Source organism: Apodemus sylvaticus, chromosome 23, assembly GCF_947179515.1.
Source record: "Apodemus sylvaticus chromosome 23, mApoSyl1.1, whole genome shotgun sequence".
Lineage (NCBI taxonomy): Eukaryota > Metazoa > Chordata > Mammalia > Rodentia > Muridae > Apodemus > Apodemus sylvaticus.
Window position 1 is genome coordinate 35,170,671 of NC_067494.1, and position 15,214 is coordinate 35,185,884.

General features: G+C 44.6%; 1 protein-coding gene across 1 annotated transcript in view; it reads right to left on the reverse strand.

Moving 5' to 3' along the window:
- Syne1 (spectrin repeat containing nuclear envelope protein 1) overlaps positions 1 to 15,214 on the reverse strand; it is a 505,489-nt gene that overhangs the window by 127,739 nt on the left and 362,536 nt on the right. Inside the window, 3 exon segments of the mRNA XM_052169815.1 lie at positions 1,511 to 1,620; positions 2,393 to 2,524; positions 14,280 to 14,471. Coding sequence (XP_052025775.1) covers positions 1,511 to 1,620; positions 2,393 to 2,524; positions 14,280 to 14,471 — 434 coding nt within the window.

The following is a 15,214-nucleotide window of genomic DNA, read 5'->3' on the forward strand; positions in this document are numbered from 1 at the left end:
TTGAGAAACCGTGGATGTGTCAAGGCCTGAGTGCTGCTGAGCAGGTAGCGAGAGGGAAGACACTCTGCTCTTCCAGCCTGGACGAGCGCCCCCTCTTTGGGGGCTTTGTTGCGAATATATTTTAAAGGCCTTATCACAGATCTTTCTAAACACAGTGGATGGTAGCAATTATTTTAGCTCTTTTTACAAATTTGGCAAGCGACTTAAACACAAAAACTAAGCACCCCACAATACCTGCAATGTATGGACACTCAGAATCAAGGTTAGTCAGTGTTGACTAAACTACAAAAACACTTTAGTGGCCACATCTGCTATCTTCAGCAATCCACAGGAACATGTTACATTGTTCCATGTTCCATGTTACATTGTTTCAATTCATATTGCTCCTTAGTGTCCACGTGTGTGGTTTCTGATGCCATGTTGTGATTTTGTTAAGGATTACAGGTACCTACAGTGTTTTTTCCTTGATGCTGGTAGGTACTCCTGCCTTTTCAATTATTTGGCGCTATAAATAATATTTTATAACATCTTTCTAACATATATCCTTTTTCATAAGATATTGTTTCTGCTGAAACAATGTTTAGAATCAGGAAACAAAGACAAAGGAGACGGCCAAGAGACACAAGCAAAGGCTGCACACAGACGACAGGGTTTTACAGAAACCTTAAAAACAAACAAACAAACAAATAAACAAACAAACAAATAAATAAACAAATAAATAAATACAGCCAGGTGGTGCTGGAGCACACCTTTGATCCCAGCTCTTGGGAAGCAGAGGCAGGTGAATCTCTGTGAGTTTTAGGCCAGCCTGGGCTACAGAGTGGGTTCTGGGGAAAACAGTTACACAGAGAATACCTGTCATGATAAACAGAAACTAATTTTTAAAAAGGTGGGGTTTTTTTTGTTTTTGTATTATTATTATCATCATCAAAACCTTTTGTACTGATGGTTGCTGCGTATTATCCTAACTCCGTAGATAAGGAAACCAAGGCCAAGGTGAGTGGCTCAGGACACAGGCATATCCCTTTGGCTACACTTAACGTTACCTCCCCACCTTGTACATAAAAACCTCCTGTTGAAAGGTTCTCCCTTCCCTTGCCTAGTCTTATATTTCATCTTTCCGTATGGAAGACTTTCCAAGTGTCTACTCCCATTCCAGTCCCCAGGATTAAAAACTTAACATGTAGAAATTGTAGGATGAAAGCTGTTTGGAAGTCTCCCACTTAGTCTGACATACATCCTTTTTTTTTAAAATTTTTAATTTTCTAAGAAGATCCTACAAGAGTTCTTGAGAGGAAAACATTCTGGTTAGGTATAGTCATTAGCTGGAAATAGCCTAGATTTGATTTGATACCTCATTTTTCATTTGACTCAGAAAATGTTTGGCGGTGTAGGAGCATTTAACAGCCTAAAGTGAACGGGGGTCAGTGTCTTGGGTGGAAAGTAACTGTGGAGCGAGTTCAAGTGACAGGGAAACACAAGAAGAGAAAGTTGCAGTTTCAAAACATACCCAGGGCCACCTGAGCCTTCTGCGGTGGAATGCTGGGTTAGAATCTCCTCTCCACGGCTAGCTACTGAGCGCAGGAGGTTCTTCTGCTCAGCCAGCTCCTGTTCGAACTCCTGCGCAAACGCAAACATTGTGATTACTTCAGAGAGCTGTGGATGGTCGCTGTCACCGTCACTGCTTTCTATCTACAGAACGTAAGGGGGTTTCTAATAACCATAAATCTGAGCACGGTTTAGGCAAATTCTCTTGCTGATTAAATATACTGAAAAAGCAAGGAGAACAGAAATTTTTGTCGGACAACAGCGCCCCCATGTGGTGAAATACATTCCTCCCCTTTAAAGTCAATGCTGTCTTGGACTAGGCAGGACTGACTCCTTACAAAATCAGTTCAGGACAGTAAGCTTTATTATCAGCCGATCTGGTTCGAGCTCATCCACAGTAAATGACACGAGAAGACACTTATGTATGCCTTTTACACAGAATTCGTTTCCTTAAAAAAAATAATCAACAGAAATCATTTGTATCACAACTATTTACAACTGGATCTTGTGAGGAGTCTACTAGAAAGTAAGAAACACATTTCATTTCTTTGGGGAAAAATGTATTCTAGAGCTTTTCCCATTCCCAGAAGCCTTGCTGGGGCTTTTGTGTTATAGTAAAATAGATGCGAACATTGTATCAAAGAACTATTGAAGAGGCACGTATTGAAGAGGCACGTCAATGCCGAGTATGTGGATCACTGTCCTGGCCTGGGTTCCATTCCCAGCATTGAAACCAGAACAAAACAAAACTCGGGTCAACAAAGCCTACGACCATAGAAACAGTACCCTCGAGTTCTGCTCACGGCAGAGATGTCTACAGGAAGATGGGAGGTGCTTTATTTACCTTTTGCTGCTGGAGGCTGCTCTGCCGCTGGTGGGTCCTCGTGGTGCGGGCTTGAGCGAGCCATTCCTGGACTCCCGGGCTCTGAGTGGCTGCGAAGTCAACATCGGTCTCTTCTTTCTCCTGTGTGGCTCCCTGCTTTGGACAAGATGAGGCGGGAAATCAGGGGCCACAGCGATAAAAGTGTTTCTCTGGCGGTGAAAGGAGCCAGTTCAAGCCAGATTAGATTATATGAAATGTAGGTTTATGGGGAAACTGCTCTGCGGTGGGGGAGCTCTCTGGCCCCAAGGAAGACGGTCAGGGAAGCTGCCATTGGAAGGGAGACAGAGGAGGTAACAGAAAAGGACAAAGTGTGGGTGTCAGAGGGAGAAGAAGGATAGGGAGAAGGAGAGGGGGGGGAGAGAGAGAGAGGGAGAAGGAGAGAGAGAGGGGGAGAAGGAAAGAGAGAGGGAGAGAGAGAAAGGTCAGAGGGGGGAGGGGAGACTGAACAAGGAGACAAAAATGCTGGATTATAGCGGATGGGAGCCCAGCCCCTAGGCTGGAAAGTTCAGGGTTGGGGGAGGAGTTTGCCAGGTAGGGACTGAGGGATGCTGGGAGAACCTGGAGGCCAGGTCTGCTTTGGTACCTACAATATGAACCTTGGTCCCTTGTCCCAGCGTTGAAACCAACCACAGGAAAACCTCACCCCACTGGAAAGAGGACTCCTGTGGTGTGGTTGGTATGACTTCCTTACCATCATTTCAACATTGCACGCCATTAAAAAATGATGGCAACACAAGATTTTGAGACTTTTAGGAAGACGAATAAGCAGGTGATTATGCCCAGAGGCATTTATAAGGAACCCCATTCTTTCCAGAGTACTCATCAAGTATTAGTCTAATTTTTTTCCACATAAATATAAAACTCAACCCTTTTTATGAACTTTTTTAAGTCACACAAAGGTAAAATGTTACCCAGATAATCATTACGTGTCAAACTTTGCTGTCCTTCCTCTCCCTGCCGGCATTTCTCACCAGGTCACATGGTATCTAATCCAAAATGGCCCAATAGCAAGTACTTGCTTCTCGAACAGTTTTTTTTTAAGAAGGTTACCAACCAAAGAGATCGACACCTTTGAGAAACAGCAAGCCCACGGTTGGGTTCACATTCTAGAATTCAGGAAGAGCAAGACGTGATGGTTACTCCTGGCTGTCAACTTTGGCTGGGGGCAGGGCACATGGGAGAAGAGGAAGGCATAGCTCTCCCTGTGTCTGCGAGGTTGTGAGGGCTCTGCCATTACCCTCAGTTTTAATCCACCCATGGATTTAAATTCTAGGCAGACTATTGAAAAGTGGTGGGACAGGGCACAAAGCATCCCAGCTGGGAAAAGACCCTTGGTGGTGTTTGAAGGGTACTTTTTCTTTCCTTGCCTGAATTGGAAAGTTTTGCCTCACCACGCCCTTAAGCCGTGGTGTCCTTGTCTTGCCACTAACATTAACAACGGGTCACGGAGTCAAACTTCTGAAAACACAAAACAAAACTAAGTCTCTCCTCCCTGAAGTTATTTCCATCAGGCACTTGGTCACAGTGTTGTGACGCTTAGTAACACACAGCAAGGGCTTCCAAGATGGCCAAACAGCCTTGGCTTCCCCACCCCCACCTGCCCTCAGCCTAGCCTCTTCAACTATGTTTGCAAGAGTTGCAGGAAGTGGTCAACCACCAGAGCAATCTCCGGGCACTTCAAGAGGCAGGAAGCCTTTACTCCCCTACCCAACAACACAGCGCTCATAAGAAGGCAGCAGTAACTAAATTCAGGGGATTGAAAAATAAAAATTAAAAAAGGACATCAAGGCAAATGGATAGAACTAAAATTGTCATCCTGAGTGAGGTGACCCAATCACAAAAGAACACACACAGTATGCACTCACTGATATGTGGATATTAGCCCAGAAGCTCAGAATACCCACAATACAATTCACAGACAACAGGAAGCTTCAGAAGGAAGACCAAAGGGTAGATACTTCTGTGCTTCTAAGAAGGCATATCAAAATACCCATGGGAGAAGAAAAACTGTGGAGCAGAGACTGAAGGAAAGACCATTTAGAGACTGCCCCACTTGGGGATCCATCCCATATACAGTTACCAAACCCAGACACTATTGTAGATGCCAACAAGTGCTTGCTGACAGGATCCTGATAAAGCTGTCTGAGAGGCTTTGTCAGTACCTGACAAATACAGAAGTGGATGCTCACAGCCATCCATTGGACTGAGCACAGGGTCCCCAATGGAGGAGCTAGAGAAAGGACCCAAGGAGCTGAAGGGGTTTGCAGCTCCATAGGAGGAACAACAATATGAACCAACCAGTATCCCCAGAGCTCCCAGAGACTAAACCACCAACCAGAATACACATGGAGGGACCCATGGCTCCAGCCTCATATGTAGCAGAGGATGGCCTTGTCAGACATCAATGAGAGGAGAGGTCCTCAGTCCTGTGAAGGCTCAATGCTCCAGTGTAGGGGAATGCCAGGACAGGGAAGCGGGAGTGGGTGGGATAGTGAGCAGGGGAAGGAGGGATGGGATAGGGGGCTATTGGGGGAGGGGTGAGGAAAGGGGATAACATTTGAAATATAAATAAGGAAAATATCAAATATATATACACATATATATTAGATTGGGGGAAAATATCTAATATATATTATATTGGGGAAAAAAGGACATCAAGTTGGGAGAGATGTTATGGGGATTCTGGGGGTGCTGAGGAGGGGAATAAGGCGGACATGATGGAGACACATTGCACACTGTAGATATGCATAAAAGTTTCAAAGATGAAGCAAAACTGTAAAAAGCAATTAAAAATTAAAAACATCAAAAATGCTCATAAAATAAATGTATAAAGAAGTAAAGAGCGACTCCCAGCTCTGCCTATGAATCTCCTAAATTTGAATTAATTCTAGAACTCTTGATTTGTGAATGTCTGCTATTCAAAAAGAGCTAAAGATATACTTCAGTATAATAAATAGCTCCCAGTGGCCTGGAGGCAAAGGCAGACATATCCCTGTGAGTTGAAGGCCAGTCTGTTCTACATAGCAAGTTCCAGAATAGGCTGGGCTATGTAACAGAGAACGCCTTTCCTCTGACAGCTGCCCCCAGTAATAAATAAGCTCCTGTCCAAACAAGCGGTTTTTTTTTTTTTTCAGTGTCATTAAAATTAGCAAAATAAACTGGGTGGTGGTAGTGCATGCCTTTAATCCCAGAATTCGGAAGGCAAAAATGCATGGATTTCTGAGTTCAAGGCCAGCCTTGTCTACAGAGTGAATTCTAGGTCAGTCAGAGTTACTAAGAGAGATCCTGTGTGTGTGTGTGTGTGTGTGTGTGTGTGTGTGTGTGTGCGCGCGCGTGCATGCTCACGCAAGCAGGGGCACAGGAGAATAACACAATAAGTGTCAATTAACTGTGGGCACAGTGCTTGGCATCCTACAAATTCAAAAAATGTCCCTGGGGTTCTTAAAGAAACTTGGTGTGATAATTACAAGTAACAATCCCCAAACATGCTGTTTTCTCCCTTCATCCTATGACCACCATTGCCCACCCCCCCCCACACACACACACACACAAACATCGATTCCTTGCTGCTTTGGGAGTTTGGATAGGGCAGAAAGCAAAACTGCAGTTACTTATCACCCAGACAATCTTCTTGCCTTATTCTAAAGGGATGTCAAAGGTCCACCTAGCCTCATGCTTTACACTGACACCCGTTGAGGATTCAGAGCCTGAGTATGTAAAGAAATAGATCAGATCGGTTTTATATACAGCTCACCCTTTAAATACAAATTACGCATAAGACATTGCTATTGCAGCTCAGAGTTCTACGCAAGCAGTAGCCAGACAAGGGCCTGGGGTAGGGACCCAGATAACTAACAAAAGCATCAGCAAGACTGTTATGCAGGAGGGCCAGAAGAGAGGACAAGAGGTAAAGGGACAGGGACAGAAGGTGAGGGGAAGGGCTTGCTAGGCTGGTGAGAGACACTGTGGCGGTTGGGGGAAGGACTACAGGGAGGATGGAAAGGTAGAAAACCTGGCACAGACCCAGGGGAGGGTATCCCAGAACTGGAGAAGAGCTATGGCCCTAGTATGGTCCCAGTATGGCCCTGCGCAGAAACATAATTGAGAACGTCAGCATGGAGGAGGCCATTGTGGCTAGAGTCTGATGAGGTTATCTACATGGATCATCTTGCTATCAACCCTGAGATGACCCTTCTTGGTCCCTTGCCCCACCCGCAAGTAGGAAGGCAGATAAGAGTCCACCTTCCAGGTCAGGCTTGTCGACAGAGGCCCTGCCTTTTTCTCTGAGTTCCTGCATTCTAACCCACCGATCCAGGGAAAGAGCATTGGGTTTCTGTACTTGTGTTTACTTTGCTGCAGTTCGTGGTTGTGCTGGCTAGTTTTATGTCAGCTTGATGCCAGCTAGAGTCATCTGAGAGGAGGGACCCTCCATCAAGAAAATGCCTCCCTAAGATTAGGCTGTAGGCAAGTCTGTGTGGCATCTTCTTAATCAGTGGTTGGTACAGGAGTGCCAACCCATGTGGGATCTCTTGAGTGCTATAAGAAAGCAGGTTGAGAAGGTCACAGAGGGAAAGCCAATAAATGACACTCCTTCATGGCCTCTGTATCTGTTCCTGACTCCAGATTCCTGTCCTGATTGTATTCCTGGCCCCCATGATGAAATGTGATGCAGGGTACATAATCCCAATAAACCCTTTCCTCTCCAGGTGGCTTTGGTCATGGTGTTTCATTGCAGCAATGGTAACCCTAAGACAATGGTGGACTGACTGAGATGACAGACTACATCTTTGTCTCTGCACCTTGGTGTGAATGACTGCTCTATGGTGAAGCGAGCCACCATGTAGAGCAACATGTAGAAGATGTAGCCCACGTCCCCATGTGAGCTCCTGTGTTCTGGGCATGCACTTCCTTCCTTTGATAGGAGCTGGCTCCCCAACTGGAGAAGTCAGATCTGGTAGAACAACATGAATGTCCTTGGCCCAAAAGATGGTATTTATATCTTGTAACATGTTTGGAGTGGGTGACTCATCACGCCTTGTTCTCTAAGCATCCTTCCTCCTCCCTGGGAATTTCTCCCAAAGATAAATATCGGGTTTCTAGACAGCAGAGGTTTAGGTGAGTGGGGTTCTAGCACAGGAGACTGGGGAACACCATCATTGAAGAACTCTCAGAGACCCTGGCTCACTCAGGCAAGGGAGACAAAAGAGTCTAGATGAAAACTTGGCAGGGTGGAAACACAAGATACACAATGGCACCTCAAGGAGTCAGCACACCAGACTCAAGTCCCTTGTCACAGCCATTCCAGCTGCCAAGTCACTGGTCCTGGCCGTGAGCTGCTTTGCCTTTTCTCTGGGGATCCAGGCCACTTCCTCTCTGCTATTTAATTCAGTCAGCTTTTGTTTCCAGAGCCCATCCAGAGCATCTCTCTCAGACTCCTCATGGTCCACAGGACCCACTCACACTTCTACATGGGCTATTCTCCTTGGACTTCTAGTGTGTCTTTCAAATCACCAAAGAAAGGGCATTCTTGTAAAAGACGGCAATTGGAATGTGAGTCCTCAGAACCATTTATACACAGATGGACTCTCAGGTTCTAAGAATTCATCTGTCTGACTGAACAAGTCCACAGCTTCAGATTAAACAAACGAACAAACAGATGCATGGAAAACTGTCGCTTAGGCTGTGTGTTTTCTGTGTTCTATTTTGTTTTTTAATTAGTAAACTTTTCTGACTCAGTCATTTTGAAAGCTAAGACTTGGCCCACAGAAAACAAAAATGACTAAGAATCTAGTTGATACTTCAGTTCTGTCCCCCTTGGGATAGGGCGTCCCGGCAAGCCTGGAGATGACAGCTTTCCCTCCTGCCAAAGCAGGAAGAAGTGAGGTAGTTTCTGTTACTAGAGACTCGCTGGGTGGAGACACCAGGGATGTTTATTTTGGAAAAGTAGGGCAGTCACCACCTTTCTTCCTGGAATATTCCTTGGAAGAGTGGTGAGACCCTTGAGATGCTAAGCCTAAGATGAACCATTTCTTCATAAAGCAGTTGGCTATTCATATAGGGTGAACTTGGCACTGTGACACTGTGTGAAAATGGCCTAAGCTCTGTCTGAGGACAGCTTGTTTTTCAAGAGATTTTTCACATGTCCTTAGGTCTGCGTTTCCTCACATCTGTCCAGGAGAAATGGAGAGACTGGGTCTTAATGGATACCTAAGCCCGTTGACTTTTGTTGTCTGTAAAACAACAAAATAAAGTAAGCAGGCAACAGATATTACACTCCGCACATACACAACAGCACTGAGAAATACAGGTTAGGAGTGTAGCTCAGGGTCACAGCAAATGCTGAGATCTGCAGGGCATTAGATTCTGGTGTAGAAAATCAGAGGAAGGATGGGAAGATAGAACAAGAAGAAAAGAAGGGGAGGGAAGGGAAGAGAAGGGAAGGGAAGGGGAGGGGAGAGGAGGGGAGGGGGAAGGGAGAGGGAGGGGAGGGTGGGGAGGAGGGGAGGGGAGAGGAGAGGAAGGGAAGGAAAGGAAAAAAGGAGAAAGAAGGAGTAAGGGGGAGGGGAAGAGGGAGAAGAGGGGAGGAGAGGAGGGAGGGAGGGAGGAGAGAAAGGAGGGAGGAGAGGAGGGAGGGAGGGGAGAAGGGAGGGGAGGATGAAGAGTAGAGAAGAGGGAGGAGGGAGGATGAAGGGTAGAGAGGTGGGAGGGGAGGAGAGAGGAGATGATGAAGGATAGGAGAGGAGGGAGGGTAGGAGGGAGATGAGGAGGGGAGGGGAAGAGGGGAGGGGAGGAGGGGAGGAGGGGAAGAGGGGAGGAGGGGAAGAGGGGAGGAGGGGAGGGGAGGAGGGGAAGAGGGGAGGAGGGGAGGGGAGGAGGGGAGGGGAAGACGGAGGATAGAGGAGGAGGGGAGGGGAAGATGGAAGATGATGTGATTATCAGCTATTTGACCTCCAGCTTCTACCCCAGTCCAACTGTGGGTACGGGCTTAGCATGTCCCTCCTCTATTCCCAAACAGTCCAATGGCCTTTCCTGTTCCTCAGAGTTAAGATCAGTGTCTAGGTCACCTGGACGTTAGGACTGTGGGGTCACCTTACTGCAGCTAGCTTTGCTATAGTGGAGGTCTCAGCTGGCCTCTCCCTCCACTTGAGGACACAGGAAGAGGATGCCGCCTGTGGATCAGGCAGGGACCCCTCACTAGACACTGAAGCAGCTGGAATCTTCATCAGACTTCCCAGAACCTAGATCACAGTGCACTGTGCGTGTGGTTTCTAAACTCCTCAGTTTGGGGAAATTTTGCTACAGCAAACTCAGCTGCTTAACCCTACATCTGATAGAGGGCTAATATCCAATATATACAAAGAACTCAAGAAGTTAGACCCCAGGGAACCAAATAACCCTATTAAAAAATGGGGTACAGATCTAAACAAAGAATTTTTACCTGAAGAAATTCGGATGGCCGAGAGGCACCTTAAGAAGTGCTCAACATCATTAGTCATTAGGGAAATGCAAATCAAAACAACCCTGAGATTTCACCTTACACCAGTCAGAATGGCTAAGGTCAAAAACTCAGAAGACAGCAGGTGTTGGTGAGGATGTGGAGAAAGAGGAACACTCTTCCACTGCTGGTGGGGCTGTAAGATGGTACAACCACTTTGGAAATCAGTCTGGCAGTTCCTCAGAAAACTGGACATGACACTTCAGGAGGACCCTGCTATACCTCTCCTGGGCATATACCCAAAGGATTCCCTGGCATGCAATAAAGACACATGCTCCATTATGTTCATAGCAGCCTTATTTATGATAGCCAGAAGCTGGAAAGAACCCAGATGTCCCTCAAAGGAGGAATGGATACAGAAAATGTGGTATATTTACACAATGGAATACTACTCAGCAATTAGAAACAATGAATTCACAAAATTTTTAGGCAAATGGTTTGATCTGGAAAACATCATCCTAAGTGAGGTAACCCAATCACAAAAGAATACACATGGAATGCAATCTATGATAAGGGGATATTAATTAGCCCAGAAGCCCTGAATACCCAAGGCACAAATTGCATAACAAATGACTCCCATGAAGAAGTATGGAGAGGGTCCTGATCCTGGAAAGGATTGATCTAGCGTTGGAGGGGAATATAAGGATAGAGAAAAAGGAGGGAGGGGATTGGAGAATGGGTGGAGAGAAGAAGGTTTATGGGACATATGGGGAAGGGGGATCCGGGAAAGGGGAAATCATTTGGAATGTAAACAAAGAATATAGAAAATAAAAATATTAAAATGAAAAAAAAGACCAAGTTTAATTTCATCTGTTTGTTACTCTGTCCCAGCTACACTGGCTTTGGACAGCCAGTGTGTAATTCCACCTGGAAGTCTTAATACTAGCTTTCCCTTTGGCTGGATTGTTCACACACACACACACACACACACACACTCACTCACTCACATGAATGCACACATGCATAAACACATTCATACCATCCACTCCTTCAGTACAACACAGTGAGTTCAAGGATAACCTAGGCCACATAACAAGGCTCTATTAGAAAGAGAAAGAGAGAAAGGGGGAGGGAGGATGGGGGATAAATATAGTAAAATAAAAGTTTGTATACATCACCTATCACAACAAATTAAATGGTGAGTTAAACATGCTCTTTAAAAATGTGAGATCTTCTTGGAAAATTCAGGAATTCAAGGCCCATATCTAAACATAGTAAAAGCAATATACAGCAAACCAGTATACAACATCAAACTAAATGGAGAGAAACTTGAAGCAATCCCACTAAAATTGGGGACCAGACAAGGCTGCCCACTCTCTCCATATCTATTCAATATAGTACTTGAAGTTCTAGCTAGAGCAATAAGACAACAAAAGGAGGTCAAAGGGATATAAATTGGAAATGAAGTCAAAATATCACTGTTTTCAGGTGATATAATCGATACTTAAAGGACCCCAAAAATTCTACCAGAGAACTCCTAACGCTGATAAACAACTTCAGCAAAGTGGCTGGTTATAAAATCAACTCAAACAAATCAATAGCCTTCCTCTACTCAAAGGATAAAGAGGCTGAGAAAGAAATTCTGGAAATGACACCCTTCACCATAGCCACAAACAGTATAAAATACCTTGGTGTGACTCTAACTAAGCAAGTGAAAGATCTATATGACAAGAACTTCAAGCCTCTGAAGAAAGAAATTAAAGAAGATCTCAGAACATGGAAAGATCTCCCATATTCATGGATTGGCAGGATTAATATAGGAAAACTGGCCATCTTGCTGAAAGCAATCTACAGATTCAATGCAATCCCCATCAAAACTCAACTCAATTCTTCATAGAGCTAGAAAGATAAATCTGCAAATTCATTTGGAATAACAAAAAAAAAAAAAAAAACAGGATAGTGAAAACTAATCTCAACAACAAAAGAACTTCTGAGGGAATCACCATCCCTGACCTCAAGCTCTACTACAGAGCAATTTTGATAAAAACTGTATGGTATTGGTACAGAGACAGGCATGTAGATCAATGGAATAGAATTGGAGACCCAGAAATGAACCCACACACTTATAGTCACTTGATATTTGACAAAGGAGCTAAAAACATCCAGTGGAAAAAAAGACAGCATTTTTAACAAATGGTGCTGGATCAACTGGCAGTCAGCATGTCGAAATATGCAAATGGACCCATTCTTACCTCCTTGTACAAAGCTCAAGTCCAAGTGAACTTCAGATACACTGAAACTTAAAGAGGAGAAAGTGGCGAAGAGCCTTGAACACATGGGCACAGGGGAAATTTTCCTGAATAGAACACCAATGGCTAAGAACAAGAAATGAAACCTCATAAAATTGCAAAGCTTCTGTAAGGCAGAGGACACTGTCAATAGGACAAAATGGCAACCAACAGATTGGGAAAAGATCTTTACCAATCCTACATCTGATAGAGGGCTAATATCTAATATATACAAAGAACTCAAGAAATTAGACTCCAGAGAATCAAATAACCCTATTTAAAAAAATGGGGTACAGAGCTAAACAGAATTCTCAACTGAGGAAACTCAAATGGCTGTGAAGCACCTAAAGAAATGTTCAGCATCCTTGGTTATCAGGGAAATGCAAAACAACCCTGAGATTCCATATCACACCAGTCAGAATGGCTAAAATGAAAAACTCAGGTGACAGCAGATGCTGTCAATGATGTGGAGAAAGAGGAACATTCCTCCACTGATGGTGGGATTGCAAGCTGGTACAACCACTCTGGAAATCAGTCTGGTAGTTCCTCAGAAAATCAGACATAGTACTATCTGAGGACCCTACTATACCACTCCTGGGCATATACCCAGAAGATTCCCCGGCATGCAATAAGAACACATACTCCACTATGTTCATAGCAGCCTTATTTATAATAGCCAGAAGCTGGAAAGAACCCAGATGTCCTTCAACAGAGGAATGAATACAGAAAATGTGTTATATTTACACAATCGAGTACTACTTAGCTATTAAAAATAATGAATTCATAAAATTCTTAGGCAAGTGGATGGAACTAGAAAATATCCTGAGTGGGGTAAGACAATCACAAAAGAACACACATGGTATGTGCTCACTGATAAGTGGATATGTTAGCCCAAAAGCTCAGAATAAACAAGATACAATTCACAGACCACATGAAGCTCAAGAAGTAGAAAGACCAAAGTATGGGTGATTCGGTTTTTCTGAGAAAGGGAAAAAAAAATAATCACAGGAGCAATTATGGAGGCAAAGTATGGAGCAGAGACTGTCCTCCCTGGGGACTCAGCCTAGAAACAGTTACCAAGCCCCGGCACTATCGTGGATGCCAAGAAATGCTTGCTGAAAGGAGCCCGATATGGCTGTCTCCTGAGAGGCCCTGCCAGAGCCTTACAGAGACAGTGCTAGCAGCCACCATTACACTGAGCGTGGGGTCCCCAATGGAGGAGTTAGAGAAAAAACTAAAGGAGCTGAAGGGGTTTGCAACCTCATTGGAAGAGAAACAATATCAGCCAACCAGACCCCCTGGAGCTACTAAGCCATCAACCAAGGAGTACACATGACTCCAGCTGCACATGTAGCAGAGGATGGCCTTGTCAGGCATCAACGGGAGGAGAGGTCCTTGGTCCTCTGAAGGCTCCATAGATGTCCCAGTATAGGGGAATCGAAGGAGGATAGGTGGGAGTGGGTTGGGTGGAGGAGCATCCTCATAGAAAAAGGGAGAGGGGGATAAGATGGGGGTTTCTGGGAAGCGGGAAACAGGGAAAAGAGTATAACATTTGAAATGTAAATAAAGAATATATTCAATTAAAAAAAAAAAGAAAACAGATGTTTATAACCAATGAGTAGAGTCTGATGTTCTTCAAAAAAAAAAAAATCTAAATGTAAGGACACAACGAAGCTAAAATCAGGAGAAAGTTAGAGGTAGGTCAGGGAAACGATGCCCAGAAGACTCCAACAATGTAAAAACAAGTTGACCATGAGGAATCACAGGTGGGAAGATTCATTGGCCTGGCATAAGGGAGGGTTTGAATGCAGAAACCACCTAAAACAGTCTGAATATATCTAGAGAGGGGACTGTGAGAGGAATCCAAAAGGAAAGCAAACATCACATCACAATGTCCTCCTCAGATCCACGTGCTGGTCAGTCAACGGTGACAGCCTAGCTGGAAACCCAGGCCCAAGGCAGGATGTGAATAGACGTGCCGAAATGTTAGTGAACCCAAGCCCGTATAGGTGTGTGTGTTCAGCCTCCAGCATTTTTTCTCCACTGACACACTCACAAGGATGTGTGTGGTAAGTGTGCCACGGGCGCCATGCCAGCCCGGGCTGCTTCCGGCAGGCATGCTCACCTGCATGTTGAGCTGTCTGTCGTGCAGGGCCCTCTGCAGCTCCACGAGGCTCCCTTTGAGAGCCCTCAGCTTCACGGCCAGCTGTTCCGCCTCATCCTTCGTGTGAGCCTTGCCCTCCAACAGCAGGTTCTCATTGTGCACAGACAGCTGCGACAGGGCCGCCACTTTCTGCTCTATTTCCGCGAGCATGTTCTGGAAAAAAAAAACATGGCAGGGATAAAATGCTCACCTCTCGCCAGCCCCTGGAGACTGTTTCGGAGCACACCTAATGGTCACTTGCCACACAGGCAGGTAGGTGTCCATGGCTTCTCCTTTGAAGAATAAAGTGTGTGCTTCTGGGGTGGGGGAATGCCTGTACTTCTCTCTCTCTCTTTAAATAGGTACTTTATAATTAAAAATACATTGAAGAAGTCATATGAAAAACACATTTGGCATACTGAACAAGCACAGTGAAAGAGCTACTGCCTGAATATGACTCCATTATTAGTCTCGTCTCTTAGTATTAGATTGCTAATGTTAGTAAAATTATCGCACAACATACTTCTTGTCAATTTAAAGAGGAATTTCTTTCAAGGCATTGATCTTAAAGACCATGCTGCCTACTGACTTGCAACCCTTCTCTGCCTCAGCCTCCCCAGAGATGAAATTATGGGTTTTATGGTACCATGATCAGCTTCTGTCTTTATCGTCTTACTAAAAATTTTTGATCTTCTATTTAGAAATAGTTTACTCCTCTCCATCATGAATATTGAAGTTTTTTTCCTCCGAGATTGAGACTAAACAGAAAAGAAATAAGCTTTTTCTTTAAAAGTAAGATCTTTTATGAAACTGGGGTGGGGGAAAGATTGAAAAAAATATATCATTTTATTTTCTACATAAATTGCACTGTTTTTATGAGCTTGGCCTCTAAACTCTTTGAAATGGAGGTCTGCGAT